The following is a 17,518-nucleotide window of genomic DNA, read 5'->3' on the forward strand; positions in this document are numbered from 1 at the left end:
CAGTTAATTTTCACAGTTGGATAATGAAGATTTTGTTCTTGGGTCAAAGTTGTCAACACTTCTGACCCCCTCAATCTCCTATATCTATCAACCAATCAGAAATTTTGTGAATATTTTCTCTAGCCAATTAAAATGGGGGGTGTGTACAGGCATCCAGCCTATCTGGAAAGAGTTCTGGAAACTTCCTGTCGAGATGATATAAAAGATGGGCGCTTTAAGTCCGTATTGTCACCTTCATCGCTCCAGTTTATTGTGTGCGGCATGTAGTAAGGGGGCAGGGGCCGCAGGTCAGCGTTCGGAAGGCCCAGGAGCTCAAGGTAACGGCAGAATTTTCTTAACATGCAATAGCTCCAGTGGATAGTTTGAGGGGAAGGTTTCAAACCTCTTATTTTCTGTAAATTTACAAAACCTGCTGGTTTAAATGTAAAATTTTTGGTCAGTCTAAGGACTCTCTTTTATTCCCTACTGGGAAATATGTAATGTAAAGGAACAAAGAGTGATTACTCTCTGTTGATTCCCATTCAACTTGGTATGTGGTGACTAAAGCTTCTTAACCTCTAAAATTCTTAACACTATTTTGGTATTTAATGTTTTTCATTTAGTCAACCCGACGTAGAATAGGCTTAGCCCCTGTATCTTAGGGCCATAAGCCCACTTAGGGATTTAAGTGTTTTCTAGAAGGAGTGCAGTTTTTTTGTCTCCTTGCATTTTGTTTTTGGCCGATCATTATTAACCTTTTTCTTTTTACATTATGGCCATTTAGTATGGTCACTCATTGTCCCTGTTTATGTTTCTGGAAGAGAAAATGAAAAACTGTTGAGCAGAAGTGACTGTAAATACCTCATTTGAAGATTGTCAGGTATATCCTTGTGCGCTGAAGAAATTTATGCCTCTGAGAGGCTGGACTGTATTAATTTTGGAGCTCAGACTCCTAGGCTATGGAAGTTAGTGGAGCAAACATGCTCTTATAAATTAGTGTACCTGTTTCAGACCTATAATGCTCATCCATCTTATATTGTCAAGCTGATAATTCTCTCTAGTTTTGTACCGGATTTTTGGACTTTAAGTCATCGTTGTTGGAGCTGATGAGCTCATTATTATGTTGTTATTGTTTATTCAGATTTTCTACCTATCAAATGTTAAGGGGGGAAAAAAGACTGAAAGAAATACAATTTCAAAATTTAGTGCTTTAACTTATGCTCTGGTCATTTCCTTGTCTGCCCATTCACCCTAGCACCTTCTTACACCACTGTAATCCCCAATATTTCCAGAACAACAACAACAACAACAACAACAACAACAACAACAATAATAACCACAACAATAATTATGAAGACTACGACTTTGCAGGAGAAGAATGTCAAATGCATCAGAAAAATGACCACTAACAAAAAGAGAAAAGTAAAACCAACTTACAGCTAGTCTTGTTATGCTAGTATGAAACTTTCTTCAGCTTATCTCAAGAATTTCTACGGTTACTGGAGCCAGCTGGTCATTTTGGATTTGCCAGGTGACTGGATGCCCTTCCTGATACCACATGATTTTTCAGGTGAAAATCTCCACCCAAGACCAACCAGGAATCAAACCTTAGTCATCTGTGTGGAAAGCTAGCAGCTATACAACTACACTAATCATAACACACACACACACCCACCCCTGCTGGTAAGTAACCCGTCTAAATATTAATACTGTCTACTGTAGATGTGCAAACACACTGGATGTTTTTTTGTATGGAATAACCCAAACATGATAAATGACTATGGTGTAAAGATGAAAACGAACTCAAAAAGGGATCCAGATTCAATACATATCATTTTAGAACTTCTTTAAAATATATAATAGGCTAGAACACTTCCTATTTCACAGGTAGACAGAAAGAAAGAATTAATAATACCTCTTGGCTTGCCATTATCATCCCGGCTGTCTTCGCTATCACTACTGTCTCCAGATTCCATACATGTGGGTGGACCATATCTGACAGCTGGCATAGCTGCTCTAACAGCAGATGAATCAGAGTGATCCAGAAACACCTCATTTTCACAATTGTAACACCATACTCGCATAGTAGACAGGTTCAGGTGCAAGCAGTGATTACGGTAACTCTGCAAAGAAACAGATAATAGTTAAACCAGTCAATAACAATAATTCTGCATTAATGTAAAAGTCATGACTAGACCTCTGATTTTAGGCAAAAAATCTACAGGGTATCTATCCAAGAAGTCCCCATACCCCTAGTTTCATACGTTTCATATTACTATTTTGTTATATTATGGTATGGACAATTGAGTCTGTATAATTGGGGAATTCAATAGTTGTTTTATTGGTATTGGTATCCCTGCTGCTAGCGTTGCTGTCAGTCTCATATCAGTTGTTAAGTCATGGCGGACGTGAGCGGACACACCTACACTGTTGAGAAGCGATTAGTGGCGTGTGTGTGGGTGCACAAACGAGCACATACGGGGCAAACAATGACAGTGATAATGAATGCATTTAGAGATCACTTTGGTAAACCCCCACCTCGTAAAGCTACTCTGCTTGATTGGGAGAAACGTGCGTTTGCTTTAGGCAGTGTCAAAGACAGGCTGAGTAGTGGACATAAGAAGACGCGGGAAGAAACGTGTGCCGCCGTCGCTCAATCAATTGAGCAGTCTCCATTGAAATCCATTTGCAAAAGAGCAGCTGAACATCAAGTACCGCAGTCAACAATGCATGACCACATTGAAAGAGATTTGAAAATGAAAGGATTTAAGCCGATGCATGTGAATAAATTATCTGACAATGACATAGAGCAACGAGTTGCAACCTGCCATGCTTTGTTGGAACAATTCCCAACTGCCGTGTCTCGCTCAAGTGTGTTATTTTCTGATGAATGTGCGATATATCGCAGTTCACAAAGGAGGAATGTGGTTTTCTGGTCTAAGGAAAATCCTCATTATGTGCAAGAGTTAGAAAGGAACCCCCGTCATGTTATGGTATGGGCCGGGATATCATCACGTCACTTGTGCGGACCGTATATTTTTATAGGTATGTGAATGTAAAATCTTATTGGCATATGTTACAATCTTGGTTAATACCTCAGCTTCAAGACAAGGGAATCATGGGTCATGTGTGGTTACAGCAGGATGGGGCTCCAGCACATTTTGCTACTCAGGTGCGCGAGTTCCTTGATGAACAATTTCAAGGCCGCTGGATTGGCCATGGCTCACCAACATCTCCAGCCCTGTTGAAATGGCCACCACGAAACCCAGACCTTACCACGCCAGAAGAACTCATTATGGGGAATAATCAAGTCCCGTTTGGCTCAACGAAGGTACACGACTAATGAAGAATTGCGCCAAAGTGTGGAGGAAGCCTTTCGTTCCATAACGCCTGAGATGTCAATGAAGACTTGGAGACGGATAGAACTCCGTGTAAGGCATGATGGTGCACACACAGATTCCCTGGATTCATAGTTTTTATATGTAAGTACTCCACTATAATATCAAACGTATGAAACTAGGGGTACGGGGACTTCTTGGACACCCTGTATTTTGTTCCTGAAGAGATAACTTAAAGTGAAGTGGTACTTGCATGTTTCATGTACTTATAAGGTTAAAAACGGTGGTCTTATATAGCCAAAAAAATGCCTAAATTCATGTTAGAATTTGTATTTCTATATTTCTATAATTCCTATATTTTATCCCTAAATCAATTAAAATTCTTTCAATTTATTCCAAGAAATTAATATTTATTTTCAGTAACTTGCTTGCTTGTTTGTTGTTTAAAGGGGCCTAACATGTAAGGTCATCGGCCCTTTCAGTATCTTGAACAGTATGTTCTTGAAATAATTTTCAAATAAAATCTGACTTTCAAGTTGTAAAGCAATGAACAATCCCAGATAATTGCTGGGAACCTCCCACAGTGAACATACCCGTAGTCTGTGTGTCATGAAATGGGAGACAGCAGCTTAAAGAATCCTTCGAAGAAGGGGAAATTCTTGATAATTACGCATATCGGCAAGAGAAAGGTTTTGGGGAAGGACTGCTACTATGTTTCAAATCTAAATCCACAAAACTATCACAAGGAAATGAATTGAGATGTATTCGCAGAACGGTTTGTGAACTTTATTACTCGCCTTAAAGCCAACCTTACCATTAGGTTAGAATTGAAAAACTTCCCAAATCAATCCTGGAGAAAGGGAGATATAATTAAATTTCTGGACAGGAAGGGAATCGCTTAAGAACCGAACCAGGTCAAGTTGGAACTTCCTAATGTCATCCCACAGCATATAAGGACCCACATGGCGCGTATCACATAGACGTTACTGCATTGCAATTGGAAAGGCAAATTTTAAGATTACCTCCTTGCCACTTTTTTTTAAATCCCATCGAAAGTATGTGGAGTCGAGTAAAGAGCCATATGGCATGAACAACAAAACTTTCACCCCTGTGGAAGAAAGAAAATTGCTGCTCAAAGGGATCGAACTAGACTCCTTAACGTTGGAAAATGTGTGTAAAATACGTTGAGATGGAAGAAAAAAGAATGTGGGACATAGTCTAACAGAGGATGTTACTGAACAGATTGTAATAAACGTGAACAGCTCTGATAGTGATAATTCCAGTATATGGTCCGTTACTGCACATTATAAATTTTCCAGCTAACTCATTCTTGGTTGCCATCATTTCGCCCCAGTGTGCCAATTTGGGTTCATCAGTTGGTAACTAGCACAACTACCAAGATGCATGGCTAGCGCATATAATGGAGGCCACTGCATAAGCTACTTGGAGCCACAGGCAGTCCCAATGCAATAAGAGACTTAGTCACTTTTACAAAAATTGATGCCTGCCATCAGATATATAGATGGATGGAAAATTTATAATGTCCAGTAATGGACCATTTATATTGGAAATATAAATTACTCATTCAGGTCAAATTTTTCAGGTTCTCTATGCCAATTAAATCATCTGACAGCGATGACAACGCTATGGAAAGGGCTGAGTAACATACTTTTTTTTTTTTTTTTCCACTGGCTATAATGAACTAGTGGCCTGTCGCAGCAATTGCTGCGAACAAAGACTAAAAATGAAACGGATGATAAAGGAAGCATGAGAAAAGTAACGGAAAATACACTGAACTCCGGAAGACCATTTATTTAACTTACACTCCCACTGTGTCCATACATACTGAATTTTTGAGCCTTGGCAACTGCCCTATCACGATCTCCTTGTGCTTGCTTGTAACAGTCATGTTTTAATCACTGTAATAAAGTAGGCTACAGTTCACTGTAAACGATTGCATTTGACTGTCCTATTCACTGATTGGTTTTAGTATTTCATTGTAAACTATCTCTTTTGTGAAATACCCTTCAGTTTCGGGGTACTGACCTTAGTGTCCAAAAGTTAAGCATAATCACTAAAAGAGGTCATACCACCTGATAGGAATGTCAGACGGATTGCTAAACAAACTGAAGCTGAATCACACACCACGTCACACAACTTGTCAAAAAAAAAAAAAAAGTGTCAGAAAGGTTCGATAGCTAAGGTACAGCTTTGACAACAACTAACAAAACTTGGCAATGTCTTTCACAACAAAATATGCTGATAATAGGGTGTATGTTTACCCCTAACAGCCACACTTGCTTTACAGCGATATGGCATACTCTATCAGATGGTCCAAGAGCTCTTGTGGCAGTCGCTCCCATTCCTCTGAAAGGGCAATGCGAAGGTCTTGGATGGTCCTTGGTGGAGGCTGATGCAATTCGCCTCCCCAATGCATCCCAGGCATGTTCTATAGGATTCAGATCCCCAGACCTCGCTGGCCAGTCCATGCTATGAATGTCTTCCCCAGCCAGAAATTCATCCAGCAAAGCAGCGCGGTGCAGTCGGGCATTATCGTCCATTAAGAGGAAGTCTGGACCAACCACACCTCTGAAGAGTCGAACATATGGTCTCAGTTCCTCATCCCTGTATCTCCGAGCGTTAACAGTGTTCCTCGGACCACCCATGAAGATGTGCAGGTCCGTACGGCTATTCAACATGCCGCCGCCCCACACCATGGCACCACCACCACCACCACCACCACCATACTGGTCCCGTTCCACGTTCCTGTGGTTGTATCGGCTACCCGGTTCTCTCCAGATTAATGTGCGACAGAAATCGTTCTGCAAACTGAAGCGGGATTCATCTGTGAAGAGCACATGCCTCCATTCATTCACATGGTCCAGTTTCGATGTTGACGGCTCCACAGTAAATGGGTCCGTCTCTGTGTTGGATTGAGCGAGACACACACCGCTGGACGTCGGGCAAAGAGCCCTGCTGTTCTGAGCCTCCGGTACACTTTGCCGGGAAAAATGGCCACCCCTGAGATGGCTGCAAGCTCCGCCAACAATTGTCTTGCAGGTGCACTCCAACTTCGTTGGGCGGTTAAGGCCAGATATCAGTCCTGCTGTGGGGTGGTTACCCTTGGTCGACCTGGTACTGGCCTACGACTAACATCTCCTGTGTCGCAAAATTGTTTCCAAAGCCTGGAAAAGACACACTGTGGCACATTCACGGATATGGCGACTTCGGTCTGTGTCTGGCCTGCTTCCAGGCGGCCGAATATTCTACCCTGCAAAACGGGGTCCAAATGGTGTCGTCGTGCTATTATGTTGTCACGTTCACCACGAGGCTACACTCTACACACTATGACAGGGCAAACACAACTGAGGGAATATGGGGCGCAGGCACTGGCTTTGTTTACCTTGCAGTTACGCCGCTAGTCAAAGCAGGGAACACTCCTTTCCTATACAGAGCGAACACGTAATGTTGGTAGGTGCATATGTTGTGCAATGTGCGGTCTATTTCCTGTTGCCCTGCTTACTCATAACTTATGCTTAACTTTTGGACACTAGTGTAATTTTAATTTTGATATCCCTCACAGATTTAACTCTACTAAATGTCACACATAACTGACTATAGCTGAAAATGCACAGAGATAATAGCTATTTTGATAAAACTCTGACCCTGTGCTTTTTTAATGGTCATAGGGAAAGAAAGACGTAATGGGAACTGCCTTCTTTTAAATTTGAAAGGCAGGTTACTGTCAGTAGACACCAAATCAATCCTAGATAGATAAATTACCTGATTCTTGGAAACACCTCTAATGACTTCTAATTTTATAATTTTGTCATACATTTCTCTATCATATGCACTCCATTTACTAAACCGAATGCCATGTTTATAGTTCTCATAAGCTGCTTATGAATATGAATATGCTGCTTATAATATCTGTGACAGCATCTTCATCTGAAGACAGATTATCATCACTGTTGTATTCCTTAAAACTTCCTGGGAATAGGTGAAGAATGTCTTCATTGAAGGGACTTACAACTGCTCTGTTATAGTAAGCTGAAGAATTAAAGTCTATACAACAGCCGAAAACGTGACTTACCGATGAATCATTACTTATGAAGTCATTGGAAACCCTTACTATATAATTTCCTATTTCACTTTTAATTTCATTATTTCCTAATTGCTGTAGCCATTTGAAAATTCCTTTTCAGAAGGCTTTGCACGCATATTTGATTTCAAGTGCAATACTTTAATTTTTGGCCATATCTGAGCATTCTGGACAAGACTCCTTCACCTGGATACCTCACTCACTCTCCTGGCGCTACAGTCCATGCAGGACCCTGGCCTCTCCTACAGCTATTGCCCAACCATCTCTGTCTGCCGCACACCTCCAGTTCCGGATCCCCAACACCTGCACATCCTCTCTGACATCATCCCACCATCTCTTCCTAGGACTTCCTTGCCTCCTTCTGCCTTCAGGGTGTTGCTCGAGGGCCTTCTTGGGAACCCTCTCCTCCTCCATTCTCACCACGTGCCCCAAGTAGCTCAGGCGTCAATTCTTCGCTTCTGCAACCAGGTCTACTGCAGCATAGAGCTGGTACACCTCTTGATTTGTTCGGATGCGCCATTCGCCTTCTTCACATACAGCCCCACAGATCTTCCGCAGCACCTTTCTTTCCCATACTCGGAGCCTGTTCTTATCATTCCATAAGCGTCCAGGCTTCACATCCATAAAGAACTACTGACCGTATTATGGTGCGGTACACAGTGAGCTTAAGCCTTCTAGATAGACTGGAGGACTTCAATAGTTTGTGAAATGCAGATGCGTGCTTGTATCTCTGCACTGACTAAGTTGTTTTCCCGTTACCATGACACCTAGGTACTTGAATTCTGCAACTCTCTCATGCTTTCCTTCTTCCCATTCCAGGTCTCTCAACCCTTGGAACCTTCCCTTCTCCCTCGTGCTCATCATATACTTCGTCTTTTCATTATTAATTCTCAGCCCCAGGTGTCTCGAACTTTCACACATGCACCGTCGTGCCTCCGTCAACTCTCGTGTTCCTACCAAGGACGACGTCGTCCGCAAATGCCATATACTGAAGCGAGCTGTTGTAGATGGTACCCCGAGGGTTCAGTGGTATTTTCCTAATGACATGTTCCAGGCAAAGATTGAAGAGGGTCATCGACAAAGCATCTCCCTGCCTAAACCCTCTTCGCACTGGGTACTCCCTGGTCAGCCTCCCCTGGATTTTCACTTTAGCTCTGGTATTCCTCAATGTAATTTCCACAAGATTGATGATCTTTCTTGGCACCTGCATTTCCTCCAACACCATTCGTAGCTTGGGTCTATGGACACTGTCATAGGCCTCTTTATAATCAACGTAGAGATGATGCACGCTGACGTTATATTCGTAGCACTTCTCCAGAATTAGTCATAATGACAGGATGTGATCAACTGTTGACCTGTTCCGTCGAAATCCACACTGGTATTCACCCAGTTTGTTCTCTGCATATGCTTCTAATCAAGAAGATCTTGTATGCCACATTGAGAAGGGAGATCCCACGGTAATTGCTACATACCGTCTTGTCGTTCTTTTTATGGATGGGGCAGATGACCGCTAGGTTCCAATCCTCTGGTATGTCTTCACTTTCCCACACTGCACAAATGAGATTATGTAGCTTCTTACAAACATTCTCACCACCATACTTGAAAAGCTCTGCTGGAATTGCATCTTCTCCTGGCACTCTATTATTATGCATGAGGGATATTGCCTCCTTCACCTCTTCTGAGGCCACTTCCGGCACGTTTTCCTCCTCGCCATCTACAACCAACTGACCATCTCCCACCTGCTCTTGCGATTCCTGGATTTTCTCTTCTATAGGGTTCAGAAGGGCTTCAAAGTATTCTGCCCACCTTTCCATTATTCCATTTTCATCTCCAATCAAGCGGCCTACTTTATCCTTACAACATTCTGTCCTTGGCTGGAATCCCTTCTTAATTTCCCTAGCTCCTTGGAACATGGTTCTGACCGCCTTTCTGTTCTGCATTTCCTCAATCTGTTGTAGCTTCTCTTTTTCCCACTCTCTCTTCTTCCTTCCCAATACCTTCTTCGCTTCTCGTCTAGCATGTTGGAATCTCTCAGTGCTCGCTCTTGTTCTTCGCTGGAGTGTTTTTTCTCTTGCTTCATTACGCCTTAAGAGTGCTGCCTGACACTCGTCATCGTACCATTCCGTTCTCCTCACAGGTTTCTGAAATCCCACCGTTTCTGCGGCTGCACTCTTCAAAGTATCATGTAATACTTTCCACTGCCGAGTCACTGTAGCTCCTTCTAGTTCTTGCTCTCGACCTCTGAGCTTTTCAACAACCACTTCCCTACAGCTTTCCTTCTTCATGTCATTTCTATGCAGTGCCTGTACATCAAACTTCAAAGACTTCTTTCCCTGTGTCTTCGTGATATTGGCTATTCTCTGTCTGTACTTCATTATCATAAGATAGTGGTCCGAGTCTGCATCTGCCCCCCCCCCCCCCCCCCTGTCCTGACGTACACAACGTCTGACCCGTGTCTTCGGTCGATAAGAACGTGATCAATCTGATTCTCTGTCTCTCCATCGGGGGATTTCCATGTTACCTTGTGAATATTCTTCCATGGGAAATACGTACTGGAGACAGTCATCTCGTGTGCTATTGCGAAGTCTACGAGCCGAAGTCCGTCATCATTACTTTCCATGTGGATGCAATGCAGTCCAACCGTTGGTCTAAATGCTTCTTCTCTTCCTACTTTAGCATTCATGTCTCCGAGAACAATCTTAACATCATGTCTTCGCGCTGCATCATATTCTTTCTCAAGTACACTGTAGAATTCATCTTTCACATCTTCGCTTAAGTCTTCCATAGGAGCATGAGCACAGAATACTGTTATGTTAAACAGGGAGAACTTTAAGCGTAGGGCACACAGTTTCTCATTCATGGGTTTGAATCCCAGAATCACTTGCTTCACATCATTTGCTACTACCATGAATCCTGTTCCCAGATGGTTTTTCTCACCCCCACTGAAGAAGATGGTGTAATTTCTCGAGTCCATAATATCTGCACCTTTCCACCTGATTTCTTGCAGTGCAGCAATCAACACCTTATAATTCTTTAAAACTTCCTTCAGATTCCTAAAGGCTCCCTCTCGGTACAGGCTTAGCACATTCCAGGTTCCAAAAATAACATCTCGTTTTAATTTTCCTCACTTAGTCGTCATCAATTTATCCATTACAAGTGATTATTTTCATTTTGACCGTATTGAAAATCAATTATTAAATGTTGAACATTAATTTATTGAAACCATCTATTCAATACTGGTTAAGTCTTTATGACTATAACAATGTTATTACATTAACTTTGAGTATGGTACATGTTTTGCCTGGCATAGCAGGCATCATCAGCCATTAATTCTATCTCCAAGTCAGAGCTCTGAGTGGGTGCTATTTTAGGATTAATCATAGTCAATATTATTTATATAACATTGCAAAGGAGTGATTAAGCCGTCCATGTTTTTAAGTTCTAAAGTGACATTCTACTCATGTTCACATTTAATGGAATATATTGACTGTTAACTTTCATAATGTCGGTAATGAGAACGGCTTGCTGCAAGTGGAATTAAATCATCTGTACATTTTTACAACTTATTGGAGATTAATACGCTAGAACTATTCTTAAACATTATTTTTTACAACAATTTACATAATATATATACAAACTTATGGTACATTTTGGAACTGAACTGGTTGAACTTGTCTTGAAGTTTCAATGGAATGTCTTATTCATATCCTGTCAGATGGAGAAAATGCTGAGGCTGGGATGGCATAGTCTATTGAAGTCATAGCATTTAAATATACCTTTTTATATTTGTAGGACATTGAAACATGTTCAGCTTATGTTTTTTGGAGGTCTAAATATTCTATAGATTAGTATCACTCCTTAGAAGAATGAGCATCAGTATTTAGGTGTCTTCAAGTGGAAAGGCGAGAATGCTGTTAGAGAGTTTGATCAAGATCTGTTAGATAACGGATTAATACGTGACCGTATAAACTTGTTGTATGTTATTTCGTTGTGGAGCTTTTTGAGGTTATTCAGTGTCAGGTTGAAGAGCGTTCACTGGATTAAAGATGTAGTGTGTGGCTGGTGGGTGTGTTGAAGTCCTTTAGACGTTAGGAGGAGGTCCTGTTGTGTTGCTTGTGTGAGGTGGTCTGAACAGTTGCTTTATCTCTGCTCTCTCTGCAACAGGCCACCATAGCTCAATTGATAGAGCAACCAACGCGAAATCAGGAGGTTGTGGGTTCGGATCCCACTGGTGTCTGGTTGGCCATTTTTGTTCTGTACTTAACATCTCTTCATCACATACTATATGTACGTAACACGACCTAATAGGTTGAAAGTCGCTTTCGATTACAATGTGGTCGTGAAAATTCAATATTCATTCATCTACTTCCTTTAAAACTTCATTTCCTAATTTAATATTTCCCGCATCACCTGCCTTCGTTTGACTGCACTCCATTACTTATGTTTTGCACTTATTTATTTTCATCTTGTACTCCTTACCCAAGACTTTGTCCATACCATTCAGCAGCTTCAAGATCTTCTGCAGTCTCAGATGAAATAACAATATCATCGGCAAATCTCAAGGTTATGATTTCCTCTCCTTGCATTGTGATTCTCTTTCCAAATTCCTCTTTGATTTCCTTCACTGCGTGCTCTATGTAAACATTGAAAAGGAGGGGGGACAAACTGCAGCCTTGCCTCACTCCTTTCTGGATTGCTGCTTTTTTTTTTTTTTTTTCAAAGCCCTCGATTCTTATCACTGCAGACTGATTTTTATACAGATTGTAGATAATGTCTTCGTTCTCGGTATCTGATCCCTATCACCTTCAGAATCTTAAATAGCTTGGTCCAATCAACATTATCGAATGCCTTTTCTAGATCTACGAATGCCATGTACGTGGGCTTATCCTTCTTGATTCGATCCTCTACGATCAGACGTAAAGTCAGGATTGCTTCATGTGTTCCTACATTTCTTCTGAAGCCAAACTGATCTTCTCCCAACTCAGCTTCAACTTCTTTTTCCATTCTTCTGTAAACAATACGTGTTAAAATTTTGTAGGCATGAGATACTAAACTAATAGTGCGATAGTTTGCACACCTGTCAGCACCGGCTATCTTGGGAATAGGTATAACAACATTCTGCCGAAAATTGGACGGGACTTCACCTGTCTCACACATCTTACAAACTAAGGGCCAGTATTATAATCAGGGTTTAAACTGAAGATTGACTTCAACTGTAACTTGAGTTTAAACCAATGTTGAGTCTTATAATGGCCTGCCTAAGTTAAACTGAGGTGAAGAAGGAAATACATGATCTTGGTAGCAGTGACTTGCGAGAAAAGATGACCGTCAATGTTTTGCAGTGACTTGCAAGAAAAGATGACTATCGATAATGTTTTGTTTACTTCTTAGAGGGAAAATGGTGGATAAAAGCAATAAGCATTGTCATAATTTTACTTGTAAGGAAATAGAATTGCTTGTGCAATTAGTACAGAAATATTTATATAATCTGTGAAACAGTGGCCTTATGAATTCTTCCGAAATCTTCCATTTTAATAAACATACTACAGGAGGCATAAAACCGCAATGCTACTAGTAGCTGCCTGAGGGGTTCTACAGCATGATTTCTGAAACAGAATGAAGTTACTTTATTTTCTAAAATTTACACTTTCAACATTCAAACAGTTCAAAAAGTCATTTTTACATTCTTACCTTTTTGTTGTATGATTTATTCGAGCACCAATTGCTGAAATAGGGTTATGACAGTCTGTTCTGTAAACCTACACCTATTTAAAAACTATTTTTCTTTCCACATATGAAAGTGACGTCCCCTTGCTCGGAAAACTCGTAGTGCCCGTGGTCGTTCAATAATTTGAACCACTTCTTCGTCATCACTTATTATTTCTTCAAACACCTCAAAAATATCTTCGAGATCTATTCGTTCCGCCATGTTGTAAGGTTATGTATTCTTAAACTTCAGTTTAAACGGTCGATGAGTGGCAGAAAAATTAATCTCTGGTTAAACTTAAGATTAAGTTTTATAATACACGACTAACAGATAAACCAAAGTTTAAACTGAACCAACAGTTTAAACCTCTATTATAATACCGGCCCTAAATGCTGGTTTCTCCTAAGGCAGTCAGTAATTCAGAGGGAATGTCATCAATTCCAGGTGCCTTGTTCCTATTTAGGTCGCTCACAGCTCTGTCAAAATCTGACCTCAAAATTAGGTCTCCAATTTCATCAGCATCAACACCCTCTTCTTGTTCCAGAACCAAATTATCTACATCTACTCGACCATGACCTAAGCATCGTATTATTTTAATAAATTACTATTTTATGTAAATAAAGGACTTAATGAAATTAATATTTTTCTAGTAATCCTGAGTTGGAGACTTCTCTTTTGATGTATAACACATAGGCATTAGTATTGCAGTTTTCTCACATAATTGTGTTTCACGGTCAAATGGTATATAGAAGATGGATGATATGTTGATTCAGTCTGGTGACTGTATAAATGTTGTACATTTCTAACATGTTAGTTACAGGTTATTTGAACTAGTAATTGATCGAGTTTTCTCAACTGATGTTTTTATGCGAGTACTACTGCAATTTATTTAAACCTAAGAATTTCATTTTTGTCCGTATTGAACTGAGAATGGAAGATAGGAAAACTTAAAGGGTCCACCTTTTCAATACAAAAAATGTTATAGTTTATTTATAACATGCATTTGCACTTGGAACTAGTTTCGACGCTGTTTGGCGTCATCATCAGCCAAAATGTGGGAAATAGGCCAGCATGTAGGCATTTATATTACACAAGGCGTTACATTAAACAATACACATCTTACTTACAAGGAGATAAAAACAGGGACGAATATAGAAACAAATGAATCGTTGAGAAGGCAAAAGTTATACATATTAAAAATAACCTTAACCACACATCTTGCAGTGCGAAAGTAATCTTCTTGAATGATTCCTGAATATAAAACACACGCGCACACATTTTTTATCTCCTCGTAAGATGTGTATTATTTAATGTAATACCTTGTGTAAAAAATTGGGTTAAATGAAGGAGTTATATCATGTTCAAGTTCATCCTTTCACGTCTCTGCACAATATTTAAAATGAAATTTACCGTTGGTCTTTATAGCTATTGTTGAGAGTGAAGGAGAATTTCCTGTTGTGTATGTTTATCAGGAACTCACGGGAGACTTCATTAGTTAGTCGGAACATAAAAAAAAAATGATGAACTCTTCTCAGAAGAACTCTTAAGGTTTCACTTTACTTTGTCCTGCCTGCTGGCTCTTCAGAAATGTGTGCGCGTGTTTTATATTCAGGAATCATTCAAGAAGATTACTTTCGCACTGCAAGATGTGTGGTTAAGATTATTTTTAATATGTATAACTTTTGCCTTCTCAACGATTCATTTGTTTCTATATTCGTCCCTGTTTTTATCTCCTTGTAAGATGTGTATTGTTTAATGTAACGCCTTGTGTAATATAAATGCCTACATGCTGGCCTATTTCCCACATTTTGGCTGATGATGACGCCAAACAGCGTCGAAACTAGTTCCAAGTGCAAATACATGTTATAAATAAACTATAACATTTTTTGTATTGAAAAGGTGGACCCTTTAAGTTTTCCTATCTTCTACTACTGCAATGCATACATGTGGCCAGAGTGTTGCAGTTGACTCCCAGGTAATTTGAGAATGAGTACAGAAGTACTGTCCAAGCAATGCAGAGTATGTACAGTTTATAAATGTGATCAAGATCTAAACAAGGAGAAGGAACAGCAAAAATACTTTTGTACTAGAAACTATTCTCGGTCTAGTGGAGGTATGGAAGCTTCCAACACGAAAAAAATAGTTCTTTGCTCTCAGTATATATATACATATATTTATTGTACCAGGAAGGCCTAGACCCTGGCACATATCAATTGAAAAAACTTTATTTCAGTATACAATTTCCGTCCGACATGCGAACAGCTGAGCGAAGGAACATTCCAGTACGTACCAGACTCCAAGAGCAAGCCAGGCGAGGTCAAGTGACGTCACCTACCGCTTGAAACTTGCCTCCCCTAGAGACATTTCTAGACAGAATTTTTCTTTCGTGAACTTTTTAACGCCTTAACCGATTTGAACAGGACCAATGCTAAATTGTAGCAGACATCGTAAAAGTAAATCCTGTAAATTTCAAAGCAATCTATCCAGTAGTTCTTTAGTTATAGCAATATAAAATTTAAGAAGATTGAGCACTCTCGGTCACATGATTCAGAACACCACCCCTCCCGGCGCAGATATATATGCCACTATGTCAAGGCTGACAAGTGGTGCAGAGCAGTATGTGTGTGAGTGAGGCAAAGCGGAGACTGACCCTCGTACAGTCTGTCAGTGCAGTCTCGAAGATAGTACTTTCTGCCGCGTTTCGCATGGGATAATCAATCGCCGTCGCACTCGTAAAAGACGTCGCACCGTACTTAGTCTATCGTGCCATGACTACGATATAATTCACAGACATTTCGAAATATAACACGTGTGAAATCATTGAAGTACGAAGTCAAATATTTGATGTTCACAGACTGGAACATGACGTGTGGACTTAGTTACTTTCACATAATATTGAACTACTACAATAAACAGAAACTGTCGTGTACAATAACTCTAACTATTCTAGGACTCATTTCTTCTAATACAGTACATCCTTGAACTGTGTCTCTTTATTTACGTAGTGTTCGTGCCACATTAGGACACAGCTTACTCCAGTGATAAACTTGGTGAATATTAAGAACTTTTTCTAAGGTAATATAATATTATCACTACCAGAAAATCAGTGTTATCTGCTAGGATAGTGATTCAAAGACTGATCAGAGACTGTGATGAGAATTATTTCACGTTGCTTTTTCAAGTATTTGAACTGTGTATTTATGGACGTTCTCAGTGACGATTTTAAATAGTGTTTTATGCAGCAAGGACTGTAATTATTCATTATACGTCATAAAATTAAAATACGAACTGAACTGTGTTTGACAGTGAATGATAGCATCTGTAATTACTACTCACGCCAATTGAACTTTCCGTGTGCTAAAATCACCTCCATGAGCAGCGGAAATCTTGATGAAATTCTACAAGATCCAGCTACCTCAAACATCATCTCATCTATGGTACCCATCGAGGGACGTCAACGTGGTTTCTTCGTGGAACATCGAGTTCAAGTCTCCGTCCGCACTCCGCGGAATGTTCCAGACTCCCATTCTCCACATCAACATTTGTAAGCCAAATTTTCTTTACTAAGTGAGTAGTCACAAACTGACTGACTTTTTCTTATCAATCTTGAACAGTGATTTTCTCAGTGCTGTGTGAACAATATTTCGTAGTTTTTCATCATTTCTCAAAAGTTCATCTTTAATGATAAATTTATTTTTCAAAACCTAATATTCATATTACATAGAACTCTAGGATTTTCAAGTGTTCTATATTTCAAGGCTAACAAACTAAGAAACTTTCAACAGAAATTTAAATTATTTCAATTTTCAATTATAAGTGTGTGTTCATTTCATGAATTAATACTTAGAAAGGCTTAAGGTGAAGAACTGACACTTCGTGTTTTTACAAAAGTTAGAAAGACTATAGGATCAGTGATATTTATTTTTCTCGAACTGAATTCAAGAGGATTTACATTTAAACTTTTGATTTCTATGAAAGATCTGAGTCTATTAATATTGAAGGGTGATGAATCATTCAACATTATTAATAAATTATTTGGAAAAAGTATAACCATCGAGGATTGTGGCGACGTTTAGTAAATTCTCAGAGGCTTGCAGACTGAACGCTGAAAGAAATAACAGTCTATAATGATAATGATAATGATAATGATAATGTATGTATGTATGTATGTATCTATTATTCACCCTGCGATTCTATCCTGCTCTGTATCGGCCCCAAAATAAACTTCCACTACCTGAGGTCCTTCTCATGCCCTAAAGCCACGAACTTTTCTTGGTACAATATATATATTGTAACCATAAGTTTTGCACTTGGTGGTTAGATGAGCGTAAGACCAACGCAAGGCGTGTGCATATCTGGAGTGTTACAGAGAGGGAGAGGTTTGCTTGAAAT

The 17,518-nt window shown here is 39.9% G+C and overlaps 1 protein-coding gene across 1 annotated transcript in view; it reads right to left on the bottom strand.

The window, feature by feature from the left end:
* Positions 1–17,518, bottom strand: part of Usp20-33 (Ubiquitin specific protease 20/33) — a 348,425-nt gene that overhangs the window by 244,089 nt on the left and 86,818 nt on the right. The window contains exon 4 of the mRNA XM_067150436.2: positions 1,895–2,102. Coding sequence (XP_067006537.1) covers positions 1,895–2,102 — 208 coding nt within the window. The remainder of the gene's footprint in view (positions 1–1,894; positions 2,103–17,518) is intronic.

This window comes from Anabrus simplex, chromosome 6, assembly GCF_040414725.1.
Source record: "Anabrus simplex isolate iqAnaSimp1 chromosome 6, ASM4041472v1, whole genome shotgun sequence".
NCBI classification, from domain to species: Eukaryota; Metazoa; Arthropoda; class Insecta; order Orthoptera; family Tettigoniidae; genus Anabrus; species Anabrus simplex.